The sequence below is a fragment of the Zootoca vivipara genome, chromosome 1 (genome assembly GCF_965207765.1).
Source record: "Zootoca vivipara chromosome 1, rZooViv2.hap1.1, whole genome shotgun sequence".
Taxonomy (NCBI): domain Eukaryota; kingdom Metazoa; phylum Chordata; class Lepidosauria; order Squamata; family Lacertidae; genus Zootoca; species Zootoca vivipara.
The window spans coordinates 75,106,023-75,130,693 of record NC_142582.1 but is presented as its reverse complement, the minus strand read 5'-3'; the positions used below and the strand labels follow the sequence as shown (position 1 = coordinate 75,130,693).

The 24,671-nt window shown below is 39.0% G+C and overlaps 1 protein-coding gene across 16 annotated transcripts in view; it reads left to right on the top strand.

The window, feature by feature from the left end:
- Positions 1-24,671, top strand: part of ANO5 (anoctamin 5) — a 65,323-nt gene that overhangs the window by 12,495 nt on the left and 28,157 nt on the right. For 5 of the 16 annotated variants that reach the window (XM_035117511.3, XM_088668229.1, XM_088668249.1 and 2 more), the window contains exons 2-6: positions 6,169-6,239; positions 16,375-16,488; positions 21,731-21,799; positions 23,322-23,606; positions 23,868-23,981. In XM_035117511.3, coding sequence (XP_034973402.1) covers positions 6,169-6,239; positions 16,375-16,488; positions 21,731-21,799; positions 23,322-23,606; positions 23,868-23,981 — 653 coding nt within the window. Of the gene's footprint in view, positions 1-1,534; positions 1,612-6,168; positions 6,240-10,217; positions 10,266-13,939; positions 13,985-16,374; positions 16,489-21,730; positions 21,800-23,321; positions 23,607-23,867; positions 23,982-24,671 lie in introns of those variants that run through there. The other 11 variants (XM_035117466.3, XM_035117458.3, XM_060275213.2 and 8 more) reach the window with 6 other exon arrangements.

Genomic DNA, 24,671 nt, shown 5'->3' with positions numbered 1-24,671 from the left:
GGGATCTGATTACTTATTGCACACAGCTTTTAAATTGTCCCAAAAGAAGGGACTATTCCTACCCTGTTTTGTCATCATTTCTTACAGCACATAAAAACAAAGACAAACTGTCAGTTTTGAAACAAGATTATTAACTGTGGAGTTTGAAAAGACAGAGGTCATTTGTCAATTTTTTTTGGCTGTTCCACTTTCATTGATACTATAACAGCTGCTTAAACATAGTGACAGACATTGTTTAAATATGTTTGTCACTTAGGCATAGGCTGTATATGAAGAGCATATCACTCTGATGACAATAGATGTCAACATCAGACACACAGTATTCAACAATACAATTGTCGTTATATACTACTTCAGCATAATCATAGCACTTCATATACATTATCTCACTAACTTTTACAACTACCCTGTAGTTTAGGTCAGAAATACTGTAACCATATTTGTGATTAGGGACTGAGTTTGAGAGATAAAACCTTGTGCAAGTCCTGCTAGTGAATTAATATCAGAGGGGAGATTTGAATTGGTTTATATTATAGAGTGCTAGCCATTATTTTGCAAACTGATGTCATTCATGATCTTGGAAACTAGCAAGATCTGCTCTCACAATTCACTTGCAAATGACAAAGAATTAAAGTGTTTTTATATTTTCATTCAATATTTTACTAGAAGTGGTGCATGCTGCAGAGTTGCTATAAGGGGAAACAAGGCTGTAAAGCACACTTAAAATAATAAACAATTCAGTATTATTTATTTACTGTATATGAAATATTTATGATCTATAATAATGAAAGTAGCTAATGCAAATACATAATGCAAGGTGGTGAAGACATAGTTGCAAGAGATGCTACTACAATAAATACTGGATTAAACCTTCCTTTACCCTTTGAGGACTTAAACTTTCATTGAAATCTGAAAGGGATAGTCTGGCTGTCTGGTCTGGAATTTATGTATATTACACTTTGCAGCCTTTGAAATACTAACTTCTTTGGCTTTCTTATACATATTTAGAGTTATTGGCTGAAAACTGATGCAGTTGAATAAATTAATTCTCACTAGTCTCAGGTTGCCATTTTATGGATTGTATCCAGTTGTATTGCTCCACTTGCAAAAGGGTTTTTGATCCAATGGAAACTTCCATTAGTGTGAAGAGGAGGAATGTTTTTTTTTTTGTGATTCCTTTTTCCTCTGAAGCCCTATGTACCCAGCCAATCTGCTAAAGAAGTGTGATGGACCTTTGCAACAGAGGGGTAGGTTGTGCAAAGAAATGCAATACATAGCAAAATGAGAATTTGTGAACATCACCTCCCCCTCCCCCTTTCACCTCATGAGCACCAAGAAGCATGATATTTAAATAAATCACATGCTTATTCTGTTATCTGAAATTCTTGATGGGTTCAGTATTTTCTTCTTGGTATCTATTGCTGATAAAATAGTTCCAGAGAGCACACTCTCGAGAAGCCACAATACTTTAGGTGTGGTGCAGTTTTATAGCTCGACATTCCAGGTGATGATATAGGTTCTCTCAACAGGATTCTTGTGATACCTAGGGAATTTTCGAACGACCAAGAATGTGGCAAGATGGCAAATGCCCCTGCAGCATGAAAATTATTGGTAAGGCACATGCTGACAAGCAGCTCTGCTAAATTTAACTTCTTTGGTCCTCTAATTTTTCCATAGCGTTACTTTGAAATTACACGGTGATATGTGGTTTGCTATTCAAAGAGTTTTTCTTAACTATAAGTTAGGATATGTGAAAGACCAGATTTAGCATCTTTGGAGCAAGCCTGACATGTATTGTGCTGACAATTACAAACTGAAAATGGATACTTAGAAGAAGAAAAAGACCTTTGCAAGGCCACAGTAAAGCCCGCAGCCAGCAGCCAGCTCTTATTTTATTTTGAGTGTAACCCGAAACTATAATGTGAGTGAAAGGTTAAACATTTGCTACAAGGATCTGATCTATGGATTTGCACTTTTGAAAGTTTCAAAACTGTATTGTTTCGATACAGTAACTCATTAACTCATTTTTTAAAATTCTTGGTTGATTTCCCCCACTCCCCAAGATTATCTCAGATAGGATTTTCAAATTCATTTTCTTTATTTTAAAGTAGCTTGCATATATCAAGAATTTTGAAACAAACACAAAAATAATTGCGCAGAGGAAAAGGCATCAGCAAAAATCACCTCCCCTCTTCCTGTATTAGTTAGTGGATACCTCTGTTGCCTCAACAGTGCTTCTGTGTGCACAAGATTCCACACAGTATGTTGAACTAGGAGAGGATATTAAGAGATTTGCTCATTTGAATACCAAATGAGGAACAGGAACAAATATCAAGCAAAGAGATCAGCGACTAAATCAGAAATTGGGAAAACAGGGCAAACCATATCCACATGACAGCACTTCTGCTGGGATGATCTACTGAAAGCCTCTCACCTCATGTTTTGGCCTGAGACAAGAGTTTAATTATGCTTTGTCACTAACAAGGGGAAACCAAAGTATTTCTTTTTGGGTTCAAATGTGGCTCAGCAAACAAGTTTTCATTCTAAGGAAGGATGTGGTTATTTCACAAAGAAACAACAATTTATTTCTTCTGTCCTTCAGGATAGTAGCACTGTCATGGAATTCCATGGCTTATTTGTGTGTCTTCAGGTAGAGTCACACCATACCTTTAGAACACATGACTTTCCTGAAGAATCTTGGGAACTGTGGTTTACCCTTTACAGAGCTACAACTTTCAGTGCTCTTAACAAACTACAATTTCCATGATCCTTTGGGGGAAGCCATATGCTTTAAATGAATGTTGAATTCACTTTACATGTATGGTAGGAATCTGCCCTATTGTGAGAATGAGCCTTTGCAAACCTGAGTCATGCATGAACTTTCTCCCCTCTCCTCTGGTGTGGCCTACAAGGAGGAGATTGTAAAATCCCACTTCTGGTTTAGATTAACCACAGTTTTATTCTGTTGTCTGAAGCCTAACTGTAATCTTGTGTATACTGCAGTATGGTTATACAAAACAAGCCAACTTCATAAACTGTGGCTTGTTTCATTTCATCATTGTTGAAATTAACTACCATTTGTCCAGGTTTGGGTGAGACAGAAATCTACAGTTAATTCAAAATGGAAACAGAAGCTTCTGAACACTTCCCTGTAGCTATGAGAGAGGAGAGGTACAGTGGTACCTTGGTTGTTGAACTTTATCCATTATGGGAGTCTGTTCGACTCCTGGAACCATTCAAAAACCAAGGCATGGTTTCTGATTGGCTGCAGGAGCTTTCTGCACTCAATTGGAAGCTGCAGAAGCTGCGTCGGACGTTTGACTTCCAAAAAACGTTCGCAAACCGGAACACTCACTTCTGGGTTTCCAGTGTTCGCAAACCGATTTGTTCAGGAGCCAAGCCGTTCAACAACCAATATACTACTGTACTCAGATTCGTCCAGTTTAAAGTGTTCGTTACAATCAAAGGCAGGGAGGCCTGTAGGTACAGAACAACATGTTCAGAGCAACAGAAGGATACAAGTCTCTGGGTAGAGCTGGTTTGAATCAGATTTATTATGTGTCCTCTCCAGGCAGTTTTAATTCCTTTGCCACAAAGTAGATTTCATTCTGCTTTAGAAACACAAATCATTTCTTTAACGATTTGTTCCACAACAGATATTGCACAATGGAAACTCAATTCCTTTGTGCTACGTCTGTTCCTTGCATTTTGACATTGCACAGGCACCTTTGCTGTACCCTTTTCGGTGCCTGTTTAAAACATTTCTGTTCAGGCAAGCCTATCCAGACATGTTTAATATATTTTACTTTACTTTTATTTATTTTAAAATGTTTTTAATTGTCTTAAACTGTTTTTGTTGATAATTACAATGTTTCCTGTAAATCACATAGAGGTTTCACTATAGCCAAGTGAAATGTAAACTTTATTAAAGAAAGTAAATATGTGCTAGCGTGGTAGCTTCTGTCTTAGCAGGATGTATCTGCAAAGCAGAGAGAATGCTTGCTGGTTAGTGTATGTACCGCAATATGTTTCAGACACATTTCAAAGGAAATTTAATTCAGTTTTCCCCTCCTTTCTATCTAATGATATGTAATTGTAAGTCAAGAAGATATTAAGTTTCTTCTTTAGCCAAATTATTATTTTTTAGTGTTTCACAGACTGACTCTACTGAATTGCCTTCCATATAAATGGGCTTAAGACAAAAGCCTTAGCATGAGTTCACACATGCATATTTGGTAGTCAGTGACGGAAGCATCAAGTATAGGCTGCATGTGAGAATTAGAATGAGTTCCATGTTATGGTACTTCAAAGGTAGTTTACACAATGACTCAACAAGGTATGCTAATAACATTGCATGTTCAACATCCATTTTCAATTTACATATACTACTAGATTCATGAATACAAGCTCAACATAGTGTAATACAAAAATCCAAAGCTGCCATTCTAGGCACACTTTTTTTGGGGGGGGGGGGTTATGGTGAAATCATTTGGGCTCATAAATGAATGGTCTATGATCCAAAGCTGTTTGGACTCTCCACTGTGCACATAAAGCACTTATTCGTGTAAAATTTATGGAAATTTTGAAGCCATGGAAAACAACCCGTTTTGCAGCAGGAAGAAGTTCCAAAGAACAGGTCTGAGTTTCTATTGATTTCAGTACAAATATAATTTCTTCGTTAAACTGAACAGGAAACTCCTAGTAGGTGGGGGACGATGCGTATTTTAAAGCTTTCATGACCATATGAAATAGGTAAATTGTGGTCAGTGTTTCATACTGGTATGCAAGAAGTTAATTGAATACCAGACATAGATGTTTCAATTGTTTTCTTTCTTGCTGGCAGGCAGTTAAATGAACAGCAGCAAGGTATAAGGATATAAAACATTCCCATGTATATTATCACTTTTGAAAGATTATTTACCTCATGTAAATTATATAATCTGATATCGGGGCATCAGCTGGCACCATTAAACACCATTTGTTAGACATTGTATGCTTGCAGGTAAAATAAACAGCTCCTATTGAGCTCAGGACAAAGTGTGAACAGAGAAAAGCCCATTTACAAGAAAGTTCTTCATGTGAATTCCTGCATTGCTGTTAGTTATTAGGATGCATGTTATGTGGCTTTTCTTCATGTAGTGATTCAGAGGTACAAACTCTATGTAGGGTACAAGTGTGGCCAGAATACAAGATAATCTTTGCTTGAAGGTTGATACTTCTTTCAGTGTACAGAAGACAAGATCCCATTGCTTGGAGAAGCACAAAAAAGTATTCTTCATTGATTCTTTGACAATGAAAGGCCAGTTGCATTTTCAGGAAATGGCTACAGAACAAGCACAACAATGTATTTAGAGATGGTTGACATGTTAGTCTGTTGCAGCAAAAACAGCAAAAAAAATATTGTGGCACTTCAAAGACTGACACATTTATTATGGCATAAACTTTCGTGGATTATGTGAAGTGTTGAACAGAGTTGCTGGTACACATACTGTAGGTGCCAACTCTATAGGGCTGAGGTGCCTGCTCCCCTCCCCCCCAATTTCTTTTGGGATGGAGCTGACCACCCCACCCCCATCTTGAGGGGATGGAGGAGGCCCAAGCCCTTCCTCGCCCACCTGCCCCCGCCCTCTCCCTCCCCCCTCTCCTACCTTTGTCCTAACTTTTGCCTCAATTCAGTATGTTTGCACAGATGTGAGGAAGGGCTGTAGCTTTAGCAGAACACATGCTTTATGTGTGGAAGGTCCCTGACATCTCCAGGAAGGGGTGGAGAGCCATCACAAATCAGCTAGCTGACCAATAACTCAGTAGAAGGCAGCTTCCTATGAGGTGAAACACGCTTGTCCTCCCTTTGCTGTACATGATGCACTACTTATTGTGGATTATAATGGCCTCTCAGGTTGTAGCTTCTAAAATATGAAATCAGTATCCCAGAATTGCAAGCATGGCTACACTGCCAGAATTGTCTGTGTTGTTATGTGACTGTCAAGGGCACCTATTGGTTAGTACATGTGAACAGAAAGAGTAAGCCTCATTAAACTCAGAAAGCCTTAGCTCTGAGTAAACATATTTAAGATTGGGCTGTAAATATTTCTTTTAACTTGGATTTATTTATTTTTGGGGAAGCATACATTTGAGGTAAATGTGCATTTTTTTTCCTGTATTCTTTAGGAGAAGAAAGCAATGGACCTTTATTTGAAAATTTATCAATCACAGATTCAGAACTGCCTAGCAACTCTGAGGTAAGGTTTAACTGTGGGCACAGTTTGTTTTCTAAAATGTGATTTTTGATACTGAAAGGGAAGTACTGCTGTGGGTAAGTGAAAACCTAATTAGACTGCCATTAATCCCTCAGGGAAGGCATGCACCTTAATATTTAGAAATTGGCTTCTAAGGAATCATTTACCGAATTCCCAGGGAAAATCGGAAGACAAAAGGAGTGGAATGCAGGACCTTGCCAGTCTACAGAAGACAAACAAATGGAGCCAGCAAAGTTTGTCCACTCTAAATTCAATTGTGCAGCAGAATTGTGCAAGTGCCCCCTAATCTAGGAAACTGCATATAGAAACCTGGTTACATGTGTCAATTGGTTAGATGATTAAGCTGATGAATGATACGTGAAATCAAATAATGTTATGTGATTTAGATATGAGAAAGCCATCTGTGCCTTGTATTTGTATTCCCATGTGATATAATAATAAAAGTATTATTAATTCACAGTTCTCATCATAGTTAATGCTATCCATTTCTTTGCATAGCTGGACAAATAGTCTAACCTAGTTCAAGGCAGCTTCCTATATCTTAATGTAAAGTGTTTTCTTAACAACCCACCTTAAACTGTATTTATTTCATATATATTTAGTGCTGTATTTATTTTTTTATTTTACTTTAGGCTGATTATTAGAAAGTCTTCATTTGATATTGGTAGCCCACTTGTTGTATACTTTGGATACTGTATCTACTTGCTCTTGTAAATAAACATTCTCTTCATTACTTTAGTGAAATTGTTCAGGATGCAAATCGCATACCTATCATAAGTTTAATGACATGTGGTAGTATTTGAGGGCATATACTATGTGGGAAGAACAATCCTTTATTACCATACACCAGGAGAAGAACTGTGCTTTCACTGCACTGGTACAACATCTGCCATATTCTAGACTCACCATCCCAGAAAAACACTCTGCTCCAAAATAGAGTAAAGCCGTTGAGACGGCTAGAGCGCCGGTGGCGGAAAACTCATTTTGAATCAGACCGGACACGGGCTAGAGCTCAACTTCGAGCCTACCAAGTGGCAATGGCGACGGTGAAGAGGACCTGGGGGCACTGTCATGCAGTGGTTCCGCTCCTTCCTCCTGGGCCGTGTTCAGAAAGTGGTGGTGGGGGATGAGTGTTCAGACCCCTGGGCGCTCACTTGTGGGGTGCCTCAGGGTTCTGTCCTCTCCCCCATGCTTTTTAACATCTATATGCAGCCGCTGGGAGAGATCATCAGGGGGTTTGGGCTGGGTGTCCATCAGTATGCTGATGATACCCAGCTCTACCTCTCTTTTAAATCAGAACCAGTGAAGGCGGTGAAGGTCCTGTGTGAGTGCTTGGAGGCGGTTGGAGGATGGATGGCGGCTAACAGATTGAGATTGAATCCTGACAAGACAGAAGTACTGTTTGTGGGGGACAGGAGGCGGGCGGGTGTGGAGGACTCCCTGGTCCTGAATGGGGTAACTGTGCCCCTGAAAGACCAGGTGCGCAGCCTGGGAGTCATTTTAGACTCACAGCTGTCCATGGAGGCACAGGTCAACTCCGTGTCCAGGGCAGCTGTTTATCAGCTCCATCTGGTACGCAGGCTGAGTCCCTACCTGCCCAGTGACTGTCTCTCCAGAGTGGTGCATGCTCTAGTTATCTCTCGCTTGGACTACTGCAATGCGCTCTACGTGGGGCTACCTTTGAAGGTGACCCGGAAACTACAACTAATCCAGAATGCGGCAGCTAGACTGGTGACTGGGAGCGGCCGCCGAGATCACATAACACCGGTCCTAAAAGACCTACATTGGCTCCCAGTACGTTTCCGAGCACAATTCAAAGTGTTGGTGTTGACCTTTAAAGCCCTAAACGGCCTCGGTCCGGTATACCTGAAGGAGCGTCTCCACCCCCATCGTTCTGCCCGGACACTGAGGTCCAGCTCCGAGGGCCTTCTGGCGGTTCCCTCATTACGAGAAGCCAAGTTACAGGGAACCAGGCAGAGGGCCTTCTCGGTAGTGGCACCCACCCTGTGGAATGCCCTCCCACTAGAGGTCAAAGAGAACAATTACCAGACCTTTAGAAGGCATCTCAAGGCAGCCCTGTTTAGGGAAGCTTTTAATGTTTGATGGATTTCTGTATTTTAGAATTTCTGTTTTTTTGGAAGCCGCCCAGAGTGGCTGGGGGAACCCGGCCAGATGGGCGGGGTATAAATAATAAATTATTATTATTATTATTATAACAACCACCACACCCCATCGTCCATGGCAGTGCTGTGAGGCAATGATGTGGATTTGATGTTGAGGTGGCAAATATGTCCCCGTGTTAACCAGATGTAGGAGGAGCCAATCTCTGTCCTCTCACAAAATACACACCTGCCAGATATAATGATGTCGCAGCATCTTCCAGTGTGTGAACCACTGTTGAACAAGCACGAAGAGGCCAGCGTATGTACATATGTCCCTGCATATAGAAGTTTATTTCCCTTTGTACCATAAACTGCCCACAGGTACTGTTTATTTTTAACCATAATAGCCACATATTGACAGCAATAATGCCCAATACCATAGAGCTGGAAAATGAGGTGCAAGTTCAAGACCCACTGTAGAGGAATGGGGAGGGCAATATGATTCTGCTCACTTTTGCGATTATATTTCAGGGCAAATGTATTTTTGCTTTATCGAGTAAAGCCTGTGTGTAAATCTGATACTAAAATTGTATTTCTTGGCTTCTGGTTGCAAAGCAAATGTAAATTCAGTAGCTGCATAGAAGCTACACATATTTATGATAAATATGGTAGCTTAATAATCAAAGGGCAGATATTTGCAACTACAGTTAAGTTTTTTCAACATTTTAAATTCTGATTTCTTTACAATAAGTTACATGCAATGCACAGTATACAGGATGAGTTATGGATTAGCCATTACCAAAATGTTTTATGAGTATGCATTTTGAGTAATAGTTATTGTGATGAATGTTACCCTAAAATTAGTTCTGCTTGGCTGCCGTACTTCCACATAATAAATACCTTATCCACTTTGCTTGCTGCAACAGTTACTGTCCAATATATTCTGTTGTACATCTTTATCTAATTTAAATACAAAGGTGATCACTTCTTTGAATTTTTGAATCCAGTTTAATTTGTGGATGAATATCACCATCTGGCTTTTATTGTCTAATACTGTAACTTACTCATGCACTCATATGCACTGGACTGAAATTAACCTAGACAAATTTGTACGTCTTGTTTCATATTTCCTATCTGTATTTGAAACTAACGCACCAAACATTTGTCCTCATAACTCTTCATGCATCACCCCGCTTGACTGCCAGTTTAAACTCATGTTTTGAGATCACTGTTGGAAAACCTTATCCTAAGGTTGTTATTACATAAAATAACCTTGTTATTACATAAAACATTAGATCATTTTTCATACCAAATTCACTCACTTCTTGAGGTATACACCAGACTTCCAATTTACATAGTAAATTTGATTGTATTCAAGAGACTGCTAGATTATAGAAATTTCCAAAAGCTTTTTGTGACCTACAGGAAATTTATTTTGATAAAAATGTAAAGAAAGCTTCCTTTTTCCATCATTTCCAAATGTGGTATAAAACTCTTCTTATCAAAACCAAAGCATAGGTTTATTTGCCTTTTTTTAAACAGCAGAATAACCAAAAGATTGTTAGATAGCAACTTTTATTCCTGTTTGCAAACAGGAAGATAAAAAAACATGTAAAACATAAATTATTGTGGTTTAAGTTTCCTCACTTGTTCAAGGAAATAAAGATGACAGGTGGCTATGGCAGTCTATTGTTTCCTTGAGAATTAAAGTGGAAATTACTCACTGCAGCTTTAAAAACACATACAAACCCTGCAAGGCTTCATGGTTACTGCTGGGTTTTTTGTTTTGTTTTAAGCACCCTGCAGCTTTTGCATCAACACTAATCCCATTATATTTTTCTCATGATACCACTGGCAGGGCCTAAGTACCACTGAGACTACATTACTCATCTCTGATCTTCAAGGGGTAAGCAGCAATCAGTGGCAGTGGTTATGCATCCCTGCATGGATAGTGTTGTCTCTTACTATATGTCAAAATCCAACAATAGCAAAAAAAATATTTTCCAGTTTTCTTAAGATATTTTTGGATATCCCTTCGACAATCTGTGCAATAGACTCTCCAGAACAGTGTGGAAGGTAAAATAGGAGACTGGAGGACGAATCAGCAACAATGATCCCCCTTTCTCTTATATTAGCAGACACCTCTGCTAGAACAAAAGCCATTCTGCAAATGCAATGGCGACCCTTGATTTTCTTCCTTTGAGTTACAGTATCAAGATTTCAGAAATAAGGGTAATGTCTGTTTCTGGAATGACACTTTAGAGTAAGTGATTACCCTTTAGATATGGAGTCTCTGTCCATCCAAAAATTAAACAATGCTCGTCTCTTTAATTGCCTAGTATGCTCAGTTTGCTGGCATTCATTTTAATCATTAAAATGGACACTGGTATCAAGGACAGAGAGTACACCAAATATGAAGTGACAAATCTGCATACAATTTCCACACAATGCTGAAAACTGGAAAGTTTTTTTTAAAAGTTCTTGGGTTTGCTGTGGAATGAGTTGCTATTATGTGTTTGGATCTTTTCTGCTGTTTTAACAGGACTTTGGGTTTATTTTCTACCACTTTGCTCATTCATCTTTCAGTGGGAGTCTGCATGAAATGGACTTTCAACAACCTCTCATCTTGTACTGAAGCAAGCATAGATGGGGGGGGGGGGAGTCCCTAATGGATCAGTTTGAAAAATGAAGTCCAAGAAAGTGCAATGCATCATGTTTTGCTTTATTAATTACTGTAACAACATGCAGCAAGGGAAAGCAGGATAAAAATGGTATCTGTTCATATTCCTAACATGGTATCCCGCTTTTAATCCAATGAATTCTGAATGGAGTTGAGGCAGCTTGCCTTTCAGGTACACCTAGATATCCTTAGCTTCACGGACGAAATTATATGAGGTGGCTGCTGACTTCTTACTATCATTGTGTATTGGTGTTACTAATACGGGTGTTACTTTTCCATTTATTTATCTATCTGGTTTGTGGTGCCCAATGGATAGATCTTTATCATTATTTACTGTACTACTCCTTGTATTCTGAGCCAAGAGCAAGTTATAACTCTAGATTTACATTTATTTATTTGATGTGCTTAAGTGAAGTAGGCCTATTTTAGTTTTTTTTTCTTACCTAATAACTTCCATGAATGTTTGTCTTTTGTGTGGTTTTAATCAGTGCTTTTCTTTCTGCGGGTATGCAGGGTTACGCTTACCCCTAAACATTTTGTGAATCTAAGTTTGGCCTCATTGAGGGGTAGTATTTCAATAGGAGTAGGAAAATGAGAGTACCCCTAAACATTTTTAAATAGAAAAAGCACTAGTTTTAATTAATACGTTATATAATATTTTGTAAAATTAAGCAATATAAAGTTTGTCATTGTGAAATATAACTCTTTCCTACCTCCTGAATTTGAAGATTTGGAAAAATATTGCTGTGACTTTTTACTGTTTTATATGACCATATATTCTTCCTTGGTATTTCTAGTCAGTTGGTCACTCACACATCCATATCCCTGAATCATGTTAGCAGACTTTAGTGATATCTTGGGTATCTTAGAATACAGTGCATATGCACCATGAACATCATCTCCTTTTTGTGCACTGATTTTATTTCTGAATTTTTTTGTTGTACTGCACGTGTGCAGATTGCATATTCCAGGGGTTCCCAAACTGTGGTCTGTGGACCCTAGTGCTCCATGAGCTTGATTCTGGTGATCCACAGCATGTCTGCATCAAACACTCATATTTATTTTTAATTGTATTTTATTGCTTTTATTATGTATTTTATTGTATTACAATTTGAAATTTATGGCATGCAAATTGTAATGCAATAAAATACATTATAAGAAATAAATGAAACAATAAAAAGCAATTAGAAAATCATCCAGCATCTAGCACAGTGCATCAGAAAAATCATTAAATGGTCTGCCAAGACCTTCAGCAATTTTTAAGTGGTCCACAGGGGAAAGGGTTTAGGAACCATGGTCATATGCATCAAATAATTCTTACAGCATTCATCTGATATAATAAATGTATAAGGAAGTATTATTTTTTTTTAAAAAAACAAACACCGAGAACTCTTCTGTTAATATAATTTGGTGGTTGAGGCCATAACCAAAATTTGCTTTTCTTAGCTATGTTACTGGTGGCTGACCTCTTATTTGTTTTGGAATTAGCAGCTACCTTCAGGGAATGAAGTGCTAAAAGCTTGTACACAACCTACTTAGCTGTTAGGATACAGACAACTTGGATCTTGCTTTGACTTTTTAAATAAGGGGGCACTGAAACTGGTTATAATCATATTGTGGTAAAAGCCTCAGGCCAGAAATAAAATGTGAGGCTTTTATCTCTTCTTAGCTTTGTGAACTGGAGGGCATATCCATTCTTCCAATTTTGCTTTGGAGCATGTAACTAGAAGCATGGGAAACTGCCTCAGAGAAAATTCTCCCCCCTGCATGGAATGCTTCCTTTTCCTTTGAAAAATACCGCTGATTGCAATAACTGCAGTGGCCACTACATAGCTCTGAAAGTGCTGCTGCTATGTGGACAGAAAGGGACACGGCTGGCGCTATGGTCTAAACCACTGAGCCTCTTGGGTTTGCCAATCAGAAGGTCGGCAGTTCAAATCCCCCTGGCAGGGTGAATTTCCATTGCTCTGTCCCAACTTCTGCCAAGCTAGCAGTTTGAAAGCATGCCAGTGAAAGTAGATAAATAGGTACCACTGCAGTGGGAAGGTAAACAGCATTTCCATGCAGGGCCGTCTTAAGCATATCGGGCACCTTGGCACCATGGTGCGGCGATCCCTCCGGCGCCCCCCCTGACCCATTTCCCAGTGCGGCTGGCTGGCAGGTGCAGCGCGGCACCCTGGCACCACCCAGCCTTGCCCTAGGGCCGGCCCTGTTTCCATGTGCTCTGGTTTCCATCAAGGTGTTCCGTTGTGCCAGAAGTGGTTTAGTCATGCTGGCCACATGACCTGGAAAGCTGTCTGTGGACAAACACCGGTTCCCTCGGCCTGAAAGCGAGATGAGCACCACAACCCCATAGTCACCTTTGACTGGACTTAACCATCCAGGGGTCCTTTACCTTTTTTTTTAATGTATGTGAACAGACTAGTCATACGATGGGCAAGTTCAATTCCCTTTCATCACATATATTTCAGTGTGGACACATCAATGCAACTTGGGGTGTCTGCAGGTATAGCTATAGTTTCCTGGCATCAAATTACCTTGTTTGTAAACTTCCAGCTCTTGGGATTACAGGAATTGAATGCAAAATGCTCAGTCTGTATTTGTCAATGGGTGTCTCTTGGAGCACATTGTTTTCTTTTTGTGAATGTGTCATGAAGAATCTAAGACCCAGATCTCCAAAAATGATATCTTGAATGTATGATATACATACTGTATTAGAACTTAAGGTCTATGTATACTGTCTCTGAAATAAGTATTTATTATGGCAGGTTTTATTACTGCAGCCATAACTTTCTAATCTGGAAAAATGAGTCTTGTTCCTGACTTTACGCTATTGTAGATTTAGGTTTTTTTAAAAAAAATAGTGTGGTGGCATGCTAACTCCCTGTTGGTTGTTCCAGAAGGCTGGAAGGAGATACAATCTGTTCCTGAAGCAACGTCTAAGGGTAAACCATAGAGAGCTGATACTGCTAATAGCTTGGATGGCTGCAGTGATAACAAGCTTCACTATGTGATGTCTCTGGTTAATTGGGAATTAAATTTGTAGCCTCAATAGTCTTTAAATAAAGAACAGTAGTTTGCATAATATAAACAAGAACAGAATTTAGAGCAGAAAACCCCCCAATAATGATTAGGGATTTTTAGCTTGTTTCTTAAAACAAAACAAACCCACAGCCACCCTAACATAATTTCATGATGACAGCATCAAAGCTCTGCCTACATGACTGCAAACCTTATCCAATTATTTGACAATTGGCCATTATATGAGATTTAATTTTTGATAGGGTTTCTTCAGCATTGAAAACCTTTGTATTAGGGTGGACCTGATATTACTAGAAACTCGTTCTAATCATTGCAAGGTACTGAGTACCAACTGCAAGGTACTGAGTACAAACCTAATTGTAGATTAAACTAAGCTCTATTTTGCATGCATATGTTGGGAGAAACTGCAATTGCTGTATTGGGCCGAATTTCCTTCAAACACCCAACCACCATGCATTAGATGAACATTTGCATAGGAGCTTTTGTGTTTTATGAGTCTGCTTTCCACACAGAAATAAAGTGCTCAGGGATATCCCAGAAGATAAAATGGAACAAAAAGCACAATTAAGAGCCAGTTCAACCATGTGATAAAAGCAACATATGACATTGTAGCAAACTTATGAAAAGGCACAATTGACACCTGCAAATGACACTTGAAACTCTTGTCACACACACCCCCCAAAAAAATTCAGCTAGGATCATAGCTGCCAAGTTACCCCTTTTTAAAGGGATTTTCCATTATGCTGAATAGGCTTCCTCGTGAGAAAAGGGAAAACTTGGCAGCTATGGCTAGGATAATAAATAATAATGTGGGCTTCATAGTGGAATGAAAATGGAGAGCTACCTTGCATAATTGTGAGAATGGATAAAACCAGTGCTGCAAAGCATTTAGCACTACATATAGCCTAAATTTCTATATATGGTTGCTGCTGCTGCTGCTGCTGCTATTACTGATGGCACCAAGTCTAGTGGAATGAAAGGTAAACTTAGGATTTTATTGTTTGTTGCATTTGTTCTCCACCTATCCATAAAAAAAATTACGAAGGCACCTAGCAATAACATTCACAAAATAAATTGGCTTGACTGCACACACCATAAACAATAGTACAGTAAAATGAGATAAGAAATCAAAACAGCAGAAGCTGGTTAAAAACATAATTCAGTTTTAATACCAATTAGAACACAGAGCAGCCGAGAAGAATGACTCAGAAGTTCCCCAATGCCATCCAAAGTCACTACTGAAGTTTAGCCTAACTCATAAGAGACTTGACTTGGTGCAAAAAAATTCTCAAATTTACTCTGGCATTGGGTTAGCTTTAAGAAGGCCTTGCAGTTAAGGAAGCTTCTATCTTAAGGCACCCACTGCTGCCCAGGGAATATAATTTCCAATTTCTTGCCAACTGTTTCCTTCCACAGTAAATTTGGAAAGGGTAGGGAGGCTGGCCGTACTGGAGGGTTGGCAATAGAAGGCTATTGACGGGGAGTTTTCCTTGACTTGGTCTTCCCAGGTTTTGTTGGAGAATTCTTGGGCAAGCCCTGAGATTTCTCTAATGAAATTCAGAATGGTCAAGCCAATTATGAAGCAAATCAGAAGGAAACTCACTTTACAGCTATGTGGTTGCTAGTTGCTAGTAGATTTTGTTGCTAAGCGTCTGTTGCCTTTAATTTATTTTAAAAACAATGACAGATTTTCTTTACTTTCAAAACCACTGCTGTGCTTCCTGCTTTGACATATTGTGTTGTTTTAACAGCAGAGTGCTTTAATTTTACAGTACAAAATTATGCTAGGACTAAAATAACTTTTTCAGTGTTTGCAATTGCTTCTAAAAGCAGACATTTAGACAAAATGTAAAAAGAATTTAAAGATTGTTGTCTTTTGTCATTGTATGTTGCATTTAACATGTCTGATGTATGGCAGGTGAATAACATTTATGTGCAATGGGCTTCAGATGTTCTTTTTCATCTATCTCATACAGTCAAATGTGTGACTTGAAAACATCTGTGATGTATGTGAGTGTGTGAACTTGTTCATGCATGGAGTGGGGTCAGTAGTGTGAGTGACTGTCTGGAAATTAGTTATTAATAGAAGAGGGCAAATGAGAGGAAATGTAAAGGGGAAGAGAACACACACACACATACACTACATCCATGAATTATGGAGCATTTCATAAATCTCATACTTCTTTTGGAAATAGGAGACTGAGTGCTTGAAACAAACTGGAAGATGCGTGGGTTTTCTGCCATGTTTATAAGCAGCCACAAATATTAATAGTGTACATTATATTCTATATAGATTGATAAGCGACATCAAAGCAAGGACTCTGTTTTCTTCAGGGATGGTGTCCGGCGAATAGACTTCGTACTTGCATATGTGGATGATCCAAAAATAGAAGGAGAAAAAAAAGTGGTAAGTTTCTTTTATGACATTTTCTGATGGAGCAACTTAGGAAACATGGTTCCTTCCTGTTTTTGCCTCTTGTATGACCAGAAAATGCCAGCTCCAAGCAATTTACTGAGGCAAGATGTAGTTCTGTCTGAATTTCTGTTCTAAGTTAGTATCTACTTCTTCAGAAGTGTCAGGATGCCATTCTAAGTGTTGCATTCAGCACTGTTAATGATTCTGCTCTAGACATTTAATATTATCTGTGTAAAGTTCTGTGAGTGCCCGTATATATCTTCCAGATGATCATAATACAGCTTTTAAAGTACAGATGTGCTGAGTCGTGCTAGTTGAGATGCAGCAATAGTGTGGTTATCCTAAAACAGGCACCCCCAAACTCGGCCCTCCAGATGTTTTGGGACTACAACTCCCATCATTCCTAGCTAACAGGACCAGTGTCATGGATGATGGGAGTTGTAGTCCCCAAACATCTGGAGCAGGCATCCCCAAACTGTGGCCCTCCAGATGTTTTGGCCTACAACTCCCATGATCCCCAGCTAACAGGACCAGGGGTCAGGGATGATGGGAATTGTAGTCCAAAACATCTGGAGGGCCGAAGTTTGGGGATGCCTGATCTGGAGGGCCGGGTTTGCCTATGCCTGTACTAAAAGGAAGGGTGGGGAGCAGCAGCTTCTTTTACCTGATGATGATAGTACCATTTTGACTGCAGGACTGAGCACTATTTTGTGTAACTGGACAAATAGAATCATAGTTTGTGTTCCCCTTTAAAAAGAGTCAGTGAAACAACAACAGTCATAGTGAATGACTCAAGATTAAGATTGTTTGCAGTTCCTCTTGATATTGGAGATTGCAATCATGTCAAGCTTCCCTTAATTGTATGAAATTAGCCAACTGGTCCTTCATAGCACAAATGGGAATGCCTAGGCACTGTAGTGTTCTTGTTCTGTCCCTCATTCCCTTGCTGGTAGAAAAGTCTCTGGGGGGGATTCAACTCATGAATCCTATCAGCAGAAGCCATGTGCAAGGACAACCACTTGTCCAACAGCCCCCCTCCCTTTCCCACGTGACCGCTGAAATCGGTTCTAGGGGATTTTGGGAGAAACACTGAAACAGCATGTGTGGGGAGAAAATGGGGAAATTGTTCTGTTTGGCAAGCCAAAATGCTTGACCTGACAGAATGATTTCCTTACTGTAGTGCAGAATTCCTCTCTCAATGTAGGAAAGGAATGTATGCTTAAACACTGACTTTTTGCAAGAAACTCTAGGTCATGGAGCACTGAAACTCTGTTAGGGAAAAAATTAATAAACTTCCATCTCAATGTGACTTGCCTTTATAATCAAAACAATTTATTTCCAAATGTATTGGAAGCATATGTAGTTGCATAGCTTACATAAGCTACTACTGTATATATTTTCAGCAAATGTTTTTTGTTTCCATATCTAGTGACTTGCAATGCTGCTAGGGTAGTTTGAGAACCAGTCTGTAAGCGATTTAGATTTCCTTATCCACAAAAGCATAGAAATAATCTTATCTTCTAAGATGGGGTGGGAACTTTGTCCTCGGTACTTTGTACCACATCTTGTTCCATATAACTGCAGATGTTACACACAACAGCAAGGATAGCTAATGTGGAGCTCTTTGGATGCTTAGACAACGGCTTCTATCATCCCTGACCCTTGGCCATGCAGTTATCAACAACATCTATAGGGTACAACACCTCTGCACTACGGAGAAACCAAAGACAGCTTTGCCTATTGTTAATTAATCACTTGGCAATGAATAGAGGGGATTGTACACTAAATTGGTTTCCTGGTCAGGGCTCTTTTCTGGTGGTGTAACCCTACATGATTTTCTTGGGACAACAACAGTACTTCAGAGATCCCAGCTACCATCCTGTACTGATAATATTATTGTCCCTTGGAGACCAGGGGGTTATATCCAACTACATTCTAATTGCTAAAATTAATGGGCCTAAATTAGTCATGTCCATTAATTTCAGTGAGTTTAAGCTGAGTTGTCTATGACCCTGGTTTATGTAGAATCGGGTGAACAATATACGAATCCCACAATGTGACTAATAGCTGTTGTTCAACATACAAGTCTGTATGGTCTTAGGCAATATGCAGAAGACTTGCAGGCTCCAATGACTGAATAATTGGATCATTCACTGAATCATTTGGCAGTTTCCTGGAGTTTGTTTACATGATCTTAAGTCGCAGGACTAGAAAGTTTTTGGCTTTTTAGGTTGCCTTTGCTTTTTTATATTGATTTGTTCTGCATGTTTTCTGATGGCAGTTTGAAGATTAGACTATGAATAATTTGGATGCCCTTATCCAGTGTAGATTATCACTAATGCCACAGACTGAGCACTGTCATATTTCTGTTCTTGTGCATTTTGATGATAACTGTTCTATTATAGGATGGCTGGGTGTTTTTTAAAAGCACTACATATGCCATATTATTTTTGTATCTCAATTGTTCCATGGCTTTCAGAATGCAATGTAAAGAGATGAGATAATACATATTCTGTATGTAACCCTTAGAAAAGAGATCATCCTGTGGTCTCACCTCTGTTAGGAACCATTTGTACATGAGGCCTATGCACCCAATATAGTTTGCAGATCCATAGTTAAATCTTTCAGTTGCATTCAGACAGCAGGGCCGGACTTTTGCAACACTGCTCAAGTTTCACTGTCTTTTTCCTTGGGGAGTTGTCAAGTTTCACTGTCTTTTTCCTTGGGGAGTTGCTTATTGTGTTCCTTTTTTTTTTGGAGACCTGTGTAAGGCCTTCCTTTCTGAAGAATGGAGAGTTTAGTACAGCATCAAGGCCATTGCTGATAGCAGGCTAGTCCCCAAAGAAAAAATTATGGAGAGACTGCATTCCTGTCCCAGTTTGTGTCGACCCCAGCTTGACTTCTTGGTTTAAAAAGCCCAAACCATGGAACTGTAGCAAGTGATTTTATATTTGCTGCATTAAAAACTCTCAGACTGAAGATCATCTGGAATATTTGTGAGGGTTACTCTATGGAAATAAACTAGAAGGTTGACTAATCTTAACAGAGATATTAGTTTTAACATCTGCCCACTGCCTGAATACATTCAGTCCAATTATATGTCATTGGGACCAGCAAAGCTGAAGGCATTGTCAGATGTAAAGGTTTACTTAGCAACGTCTCCCGTTTAAGCAGTGAACTCTAACTATGAATTGCTGTTACAGTATACAGATTTGGTCTTGATACTTTGTTAAGGATTGGTGGGGATTCATGCAGTGTCATACTGTACAGTAACTGCTAGGAAATCTCATGCGTTGCTCTTTCTACAGCACAGTGACTTGGCAATGTTCTGTGGGCTAAGAATAGAAGCATTCTTGGGGAAACATCTGAGAGCTGCACATTCTGGAAGTCTGTATGCTTGCTTTGTTTTGCAGACATATGCTATTGGAGCACTTAATTTTTCATACAAAGAAAAAATTTAAAAATCACTTCCATTTTCAGCAGAACCTTAAAATGTATCAATGAGGAGCTGAAATGCTGTCTATATAAAGAGTTGGTTCATTTCCCCCCGCTAGAATTAAATCTGAAATCATGATGGGGTCAAAAGAAATAGGAGGCTTTGCAGTTCCGGATTTAAGAAGATACTATGAAGCTGCATGTTGGAGCTGTAATAATACAGTAATAAGCCTTGCACTGTTATGTTTTGCCTATAGTACAGGGAGAAATTTATGTTCAGAATATGAATTTTAGTCTTACTTTCCCCCATAGTAAGCCTTCCCCCTTCCCCTATTGTGGAAATTTTGTAATCTAACAAAAAAAAAGCACTAGTTGCTTTTGGTATTTCTGGTGTTGACTTACCTGGATCAAAATAACACAAACTTTGGTGACAAATTAGAAACAGGCAGATGTTTGGAATTTATCCAGTGTTGCACATATTGTTTTCACTGATTGTTTGTCCACCTAGTGGATTTTCCTGGTGCTAGTCTTGTTGATTTTACTAAAGAACCAAAATGGTAGTAATCATTTGCCCAAAATAGAAGACCATGTTCAGTTTCTCTCTCCCCCACCCATGTGGACTGTGCCATCTTGTAGGCAGTACAGTACTCAGAAGTGCATAACATTCATTACAATGTAGGACATCTGAGAGATGTGAAAGGTAGACTATTGATGATGACCTCCAAAGAGTTGTAACAAAAAGAAAGCTTTGCATGAGAACCCCTGTCTTATAATACATACACACTGTAAACATGTTATCACTTTGCTGATTATTTGAAGGTTAGCAGCAAACAGCACTGTTATCTGAAAGTGAACCTCTTTTTAAATTGATAGAACAACTTTTCTCTGAGATAATATGTATTATCTGTTCATTATATTAAACTTCTTTCAGAATCATTAACTTTAATCACTGGACTTTGGTGCTTACTTTTTATCTTCATAAAACTGTACCATGGGAAATTGAAGTCTGCCTTCAGCTGTTACCCTGAGGGTGAACTTGGGATGGGTCTACAATATGAAACAGGAAGTCTGTTAAGGAAACTGTTCAAGTCATTCTAAATAGATGCTGATAAATATTATTTTTGTTTGTTTAGTTATTGCCTTTTACATATGTGTTGGTTACAGGTAGGTAGCCATGTTGGTCTGCAGTAGTCGATACAAAATAAAAAAAAATCCTTCCAGTAGCACCTTAGAGACCAACTAAGTTTGTCATTGGTATGAGCTTTTGTGTGCATGCACACTTGAAGTGTGCATGTATCTGAAGAAGTGTACATGCACACGAAAGCTCATACTAATGACAAAATTAGTTGGTCTCTAAGGTGCTACTGGAAGGAATTTTATTTTATTTTGTTTCGACATGTGTTGGTGTGATTTATAGTCCTACCATAAAACAGTTAAAATAGAAAAATGAGAAACTGAATATAAGATTGAAAACAATACAGAATGATCACCTAAGGCAGAGACTTTTTCATCTAGCTGGAAAAAAATCCCTTTTCTGCTGCTGGATGTCCAGGGAGCAGCCATGGCCAGAAACACCAGTTGATAGCTTGGCTAGTAAACTAGCTATAATCTCTCTTCTTTTTGCCCCAAGATGTGGTTACTGTCACCAAGAGAATGGTAATATCATTTTTAGACTATTGCACTGTGCTTTGTATTGTGCTGCCCTTGAGAACATTTCTTTGACACATGGCAGGTATTTATCTATTTAAATGCACCTACTATTTTAATAAGAAGTAAAGAGCTTTTTGTTTTCCTTCAGGAACGGAGACGAGAATTTGAGCACAATCTAGAGAAGGCTGGCCTGGAACTAGAAACTGAAGACAAGAAGGTAACGAAGCATTATTATGCCTTCTTACTTCTAGAACATATGCTTAAACTAGATGGGGGACGAAGTAACTCAGCTTGGAAATTGCTAGGGAATAGAATGTCTATTGAATTGCAGCATTCACCCTGCCAGCAGCATGTTTAAGATTTGTTTGTTAACAGCGTGCTAGATGCTGATCAGAAAGTAATAGTGATGCAGTCCCTTCCTGGAGAGGTTCTGTGGCCTTTAGGTGTCATCCAAAACCCTGCAGTGCCTAACAACATGGAGAGGTGCTACAGTGATATCCCTACAATAAAGGAAAAAGAAGGCTGGAAGAGCATTAAGTTGTACATGCAGAAAATATTCAGGCATGTGGTCTAAATAAAGGTTTTTACGAAGACAGAATATGGACCACTTCTCTGATGAGAACAACTAGCTTCTCCTGGTCTTGATTAGTCTCCCATTTTGCCTGTAGATGACTGTAGATGGGATGACTTACTCCCACTGGGATTAATAGAACCAGTTAGCACTATTGGTTTCAGCAAGATTTAAATGTAACTTAACATTTTATGCATCATAGTCCAAAAGAAATACTATCAAATACCTAGAAGAGTAATGAGATGAATAGCAAACAAGGCGGCTTGACATAGAATAGAAGCACATGCTTTCTAAACTGCACTTTCTCATTAGGTTCAAAATACGCCTTTTAGGAATTGTTTCTGGTTCTAGTCTGAAGTTTTAAAAATATTTTAAAGGTTTGTTTTGCATGTTTATATTTTATGGTATTTTGTTTTATAAGAAATGTATATCACCCAGTTACAGGCAGGTAGCCGTGTTGGTCTGACGTAGTCGAAACAAAACAAAAAAATTCCTTCCAGCAGCACCTTAAAGACCAACTAAGTTTTTTATTTTGGTATGAGCTTTCGTGTGCATGCACACTTCTTCAGATACACTAAAATAGAAGTCCCCAGACGCTTATATGTAGAGAAAGGGTGGGGAGGGGTATCACTCAGAAGCGTGGTGGAAATGGGTGATTGACTGACTGATAGCTGTTGACGACTGTAAACGACTGCAAATAGTATATCACCCAGAAACACTTGTAATGGTGGATTAAAAATGGCGGTAAAGGCTAAATAAATATTAATGGTAGAGTCCAATGTAGCACTAAGTCTCTCATTCCATCAGAGCAAGGATTTCTCCATGGGTAATGAAACGTTCTCCCTTTCTCTTCACTCTGCACCCCCCCAAAAAATCTGTTCCAGGGGTTCCCTCACCTTCTGGAGCAGATTTAGTGAGGGCATAGGATACTCATGGTGGAGGGTGCAAAAAAGGTGGGAAAGTCTTATTACCCATGTGGAAATCATTGCACTGGCAGGTCAAAGGAGTTGAGTATCACCCAAAGTATTCTTGTTTTTGCTTACCACATGGATGCAGTGGCCCTAGCTCCAATATATGATATCTGTATTTAATGTGAAGCTTCTTTATAGATGTATGAATAAGAAAATATTGCCTGCTTTAACCTCAAGCCCTATCATTTCCTTTGTAGGAATCTGACAATGGCAAAACTTACTTTGTGAAGATTCATGCTCCATGGGAGGTTCTGATCACATATGCTGAAGTGCTAAGCATAAAAATGCCCATCAAAGAAAATGATATCCCTTGTACTGCGGAAAACCCTTTGGATTGGATATTTTGGCCATTTAGACTGCCTGAAATTGTGATGCACCCAGAACCAGATTACTTCACAGCCCCATTCAGCAAAGAAAGGCAGGAACTCTACCTCATTGAAGATGAGAATACATTTTTCTCTCCGTCTGTCAGGAACAGAATTGTGAGTACTTCTGACACATCAGCACACACGAGGTGCAATTCAACCCTCTGGAGCCCTTGGCTAGACCTTCTCCCCAATATAAGTCTAAAACTAAGTGTTTTAGTCTGTAAATGTGACTAACATATCTATTTTTGGAGTGTGGAAAATGTTTTGTATTCACACACTGCAGTGAAGAACAGTTGCGAACAATATTAGATTACCCGATAATCATAGTATAGTTATTTTAAACTCTGGGGTTGGTTTTTTATCTCCCTCTTTTAGGTTTTTTATATTTTAACAAGGTGTCCGTATGGAACAGAAGAAGGGAAAAAGAAGTTTGGAATCAAAAGGCTCTTGAATAATGGCACCTACACTGCTGCTTATGCTCTTCATGATGTAAGTATTTAATTTATTTATTTATTTGGTCATTCACCCATTCATTTCAGAGTACTTCCCTCTTTTCTAAACAAGACCTCAGTTTATCTGTTTTTAAGTAACACCTCATGGGGAAGACATAACATGTGTGATTCTCTGTAATTGTGACTACTGCTATGGGAAACTGCTTACAACATAACATAACACCTGTGCAAGCCTCGGGAAAAGAGCAAGGAGGGGAAGAAAGTTAATTACAACTGTGCTGTCAAACTGGGATGGTTATTGCAGGGTTAAAGTTTAGTGTCAAAGCGCCCTCTGGTGGCATACAACAAATGCTTCACTGGAGCCCATTTTTGGATTTTCTTTTTAGCAGTTTATATAGGAATGGGGCGCATAATTGTTTTTATAAACTGTGTTAGGAAATTGTGGCTTTTTATGTATTCATAAAAATACTTGCACAGTGTAATATAACAAGTTCATGTGATATAACAAGGACAGCAATATATACAGTATACAGCAGTATAGGCAATGAAATATAAAATAGCACAAAATGATCATTTAATTCCTAACTGCTAAAAAAAATTAAGCAGTTGCATGGACTTGCCTGCATAACAAGGTAGAGGTTCCTTCAAGAGAAACATCAGAATCAAAAGCAAGGGTGTCTGCTGAATCTCTGCTAGAAGACTGTTTTCACTGCTTGCGACCAGCCTA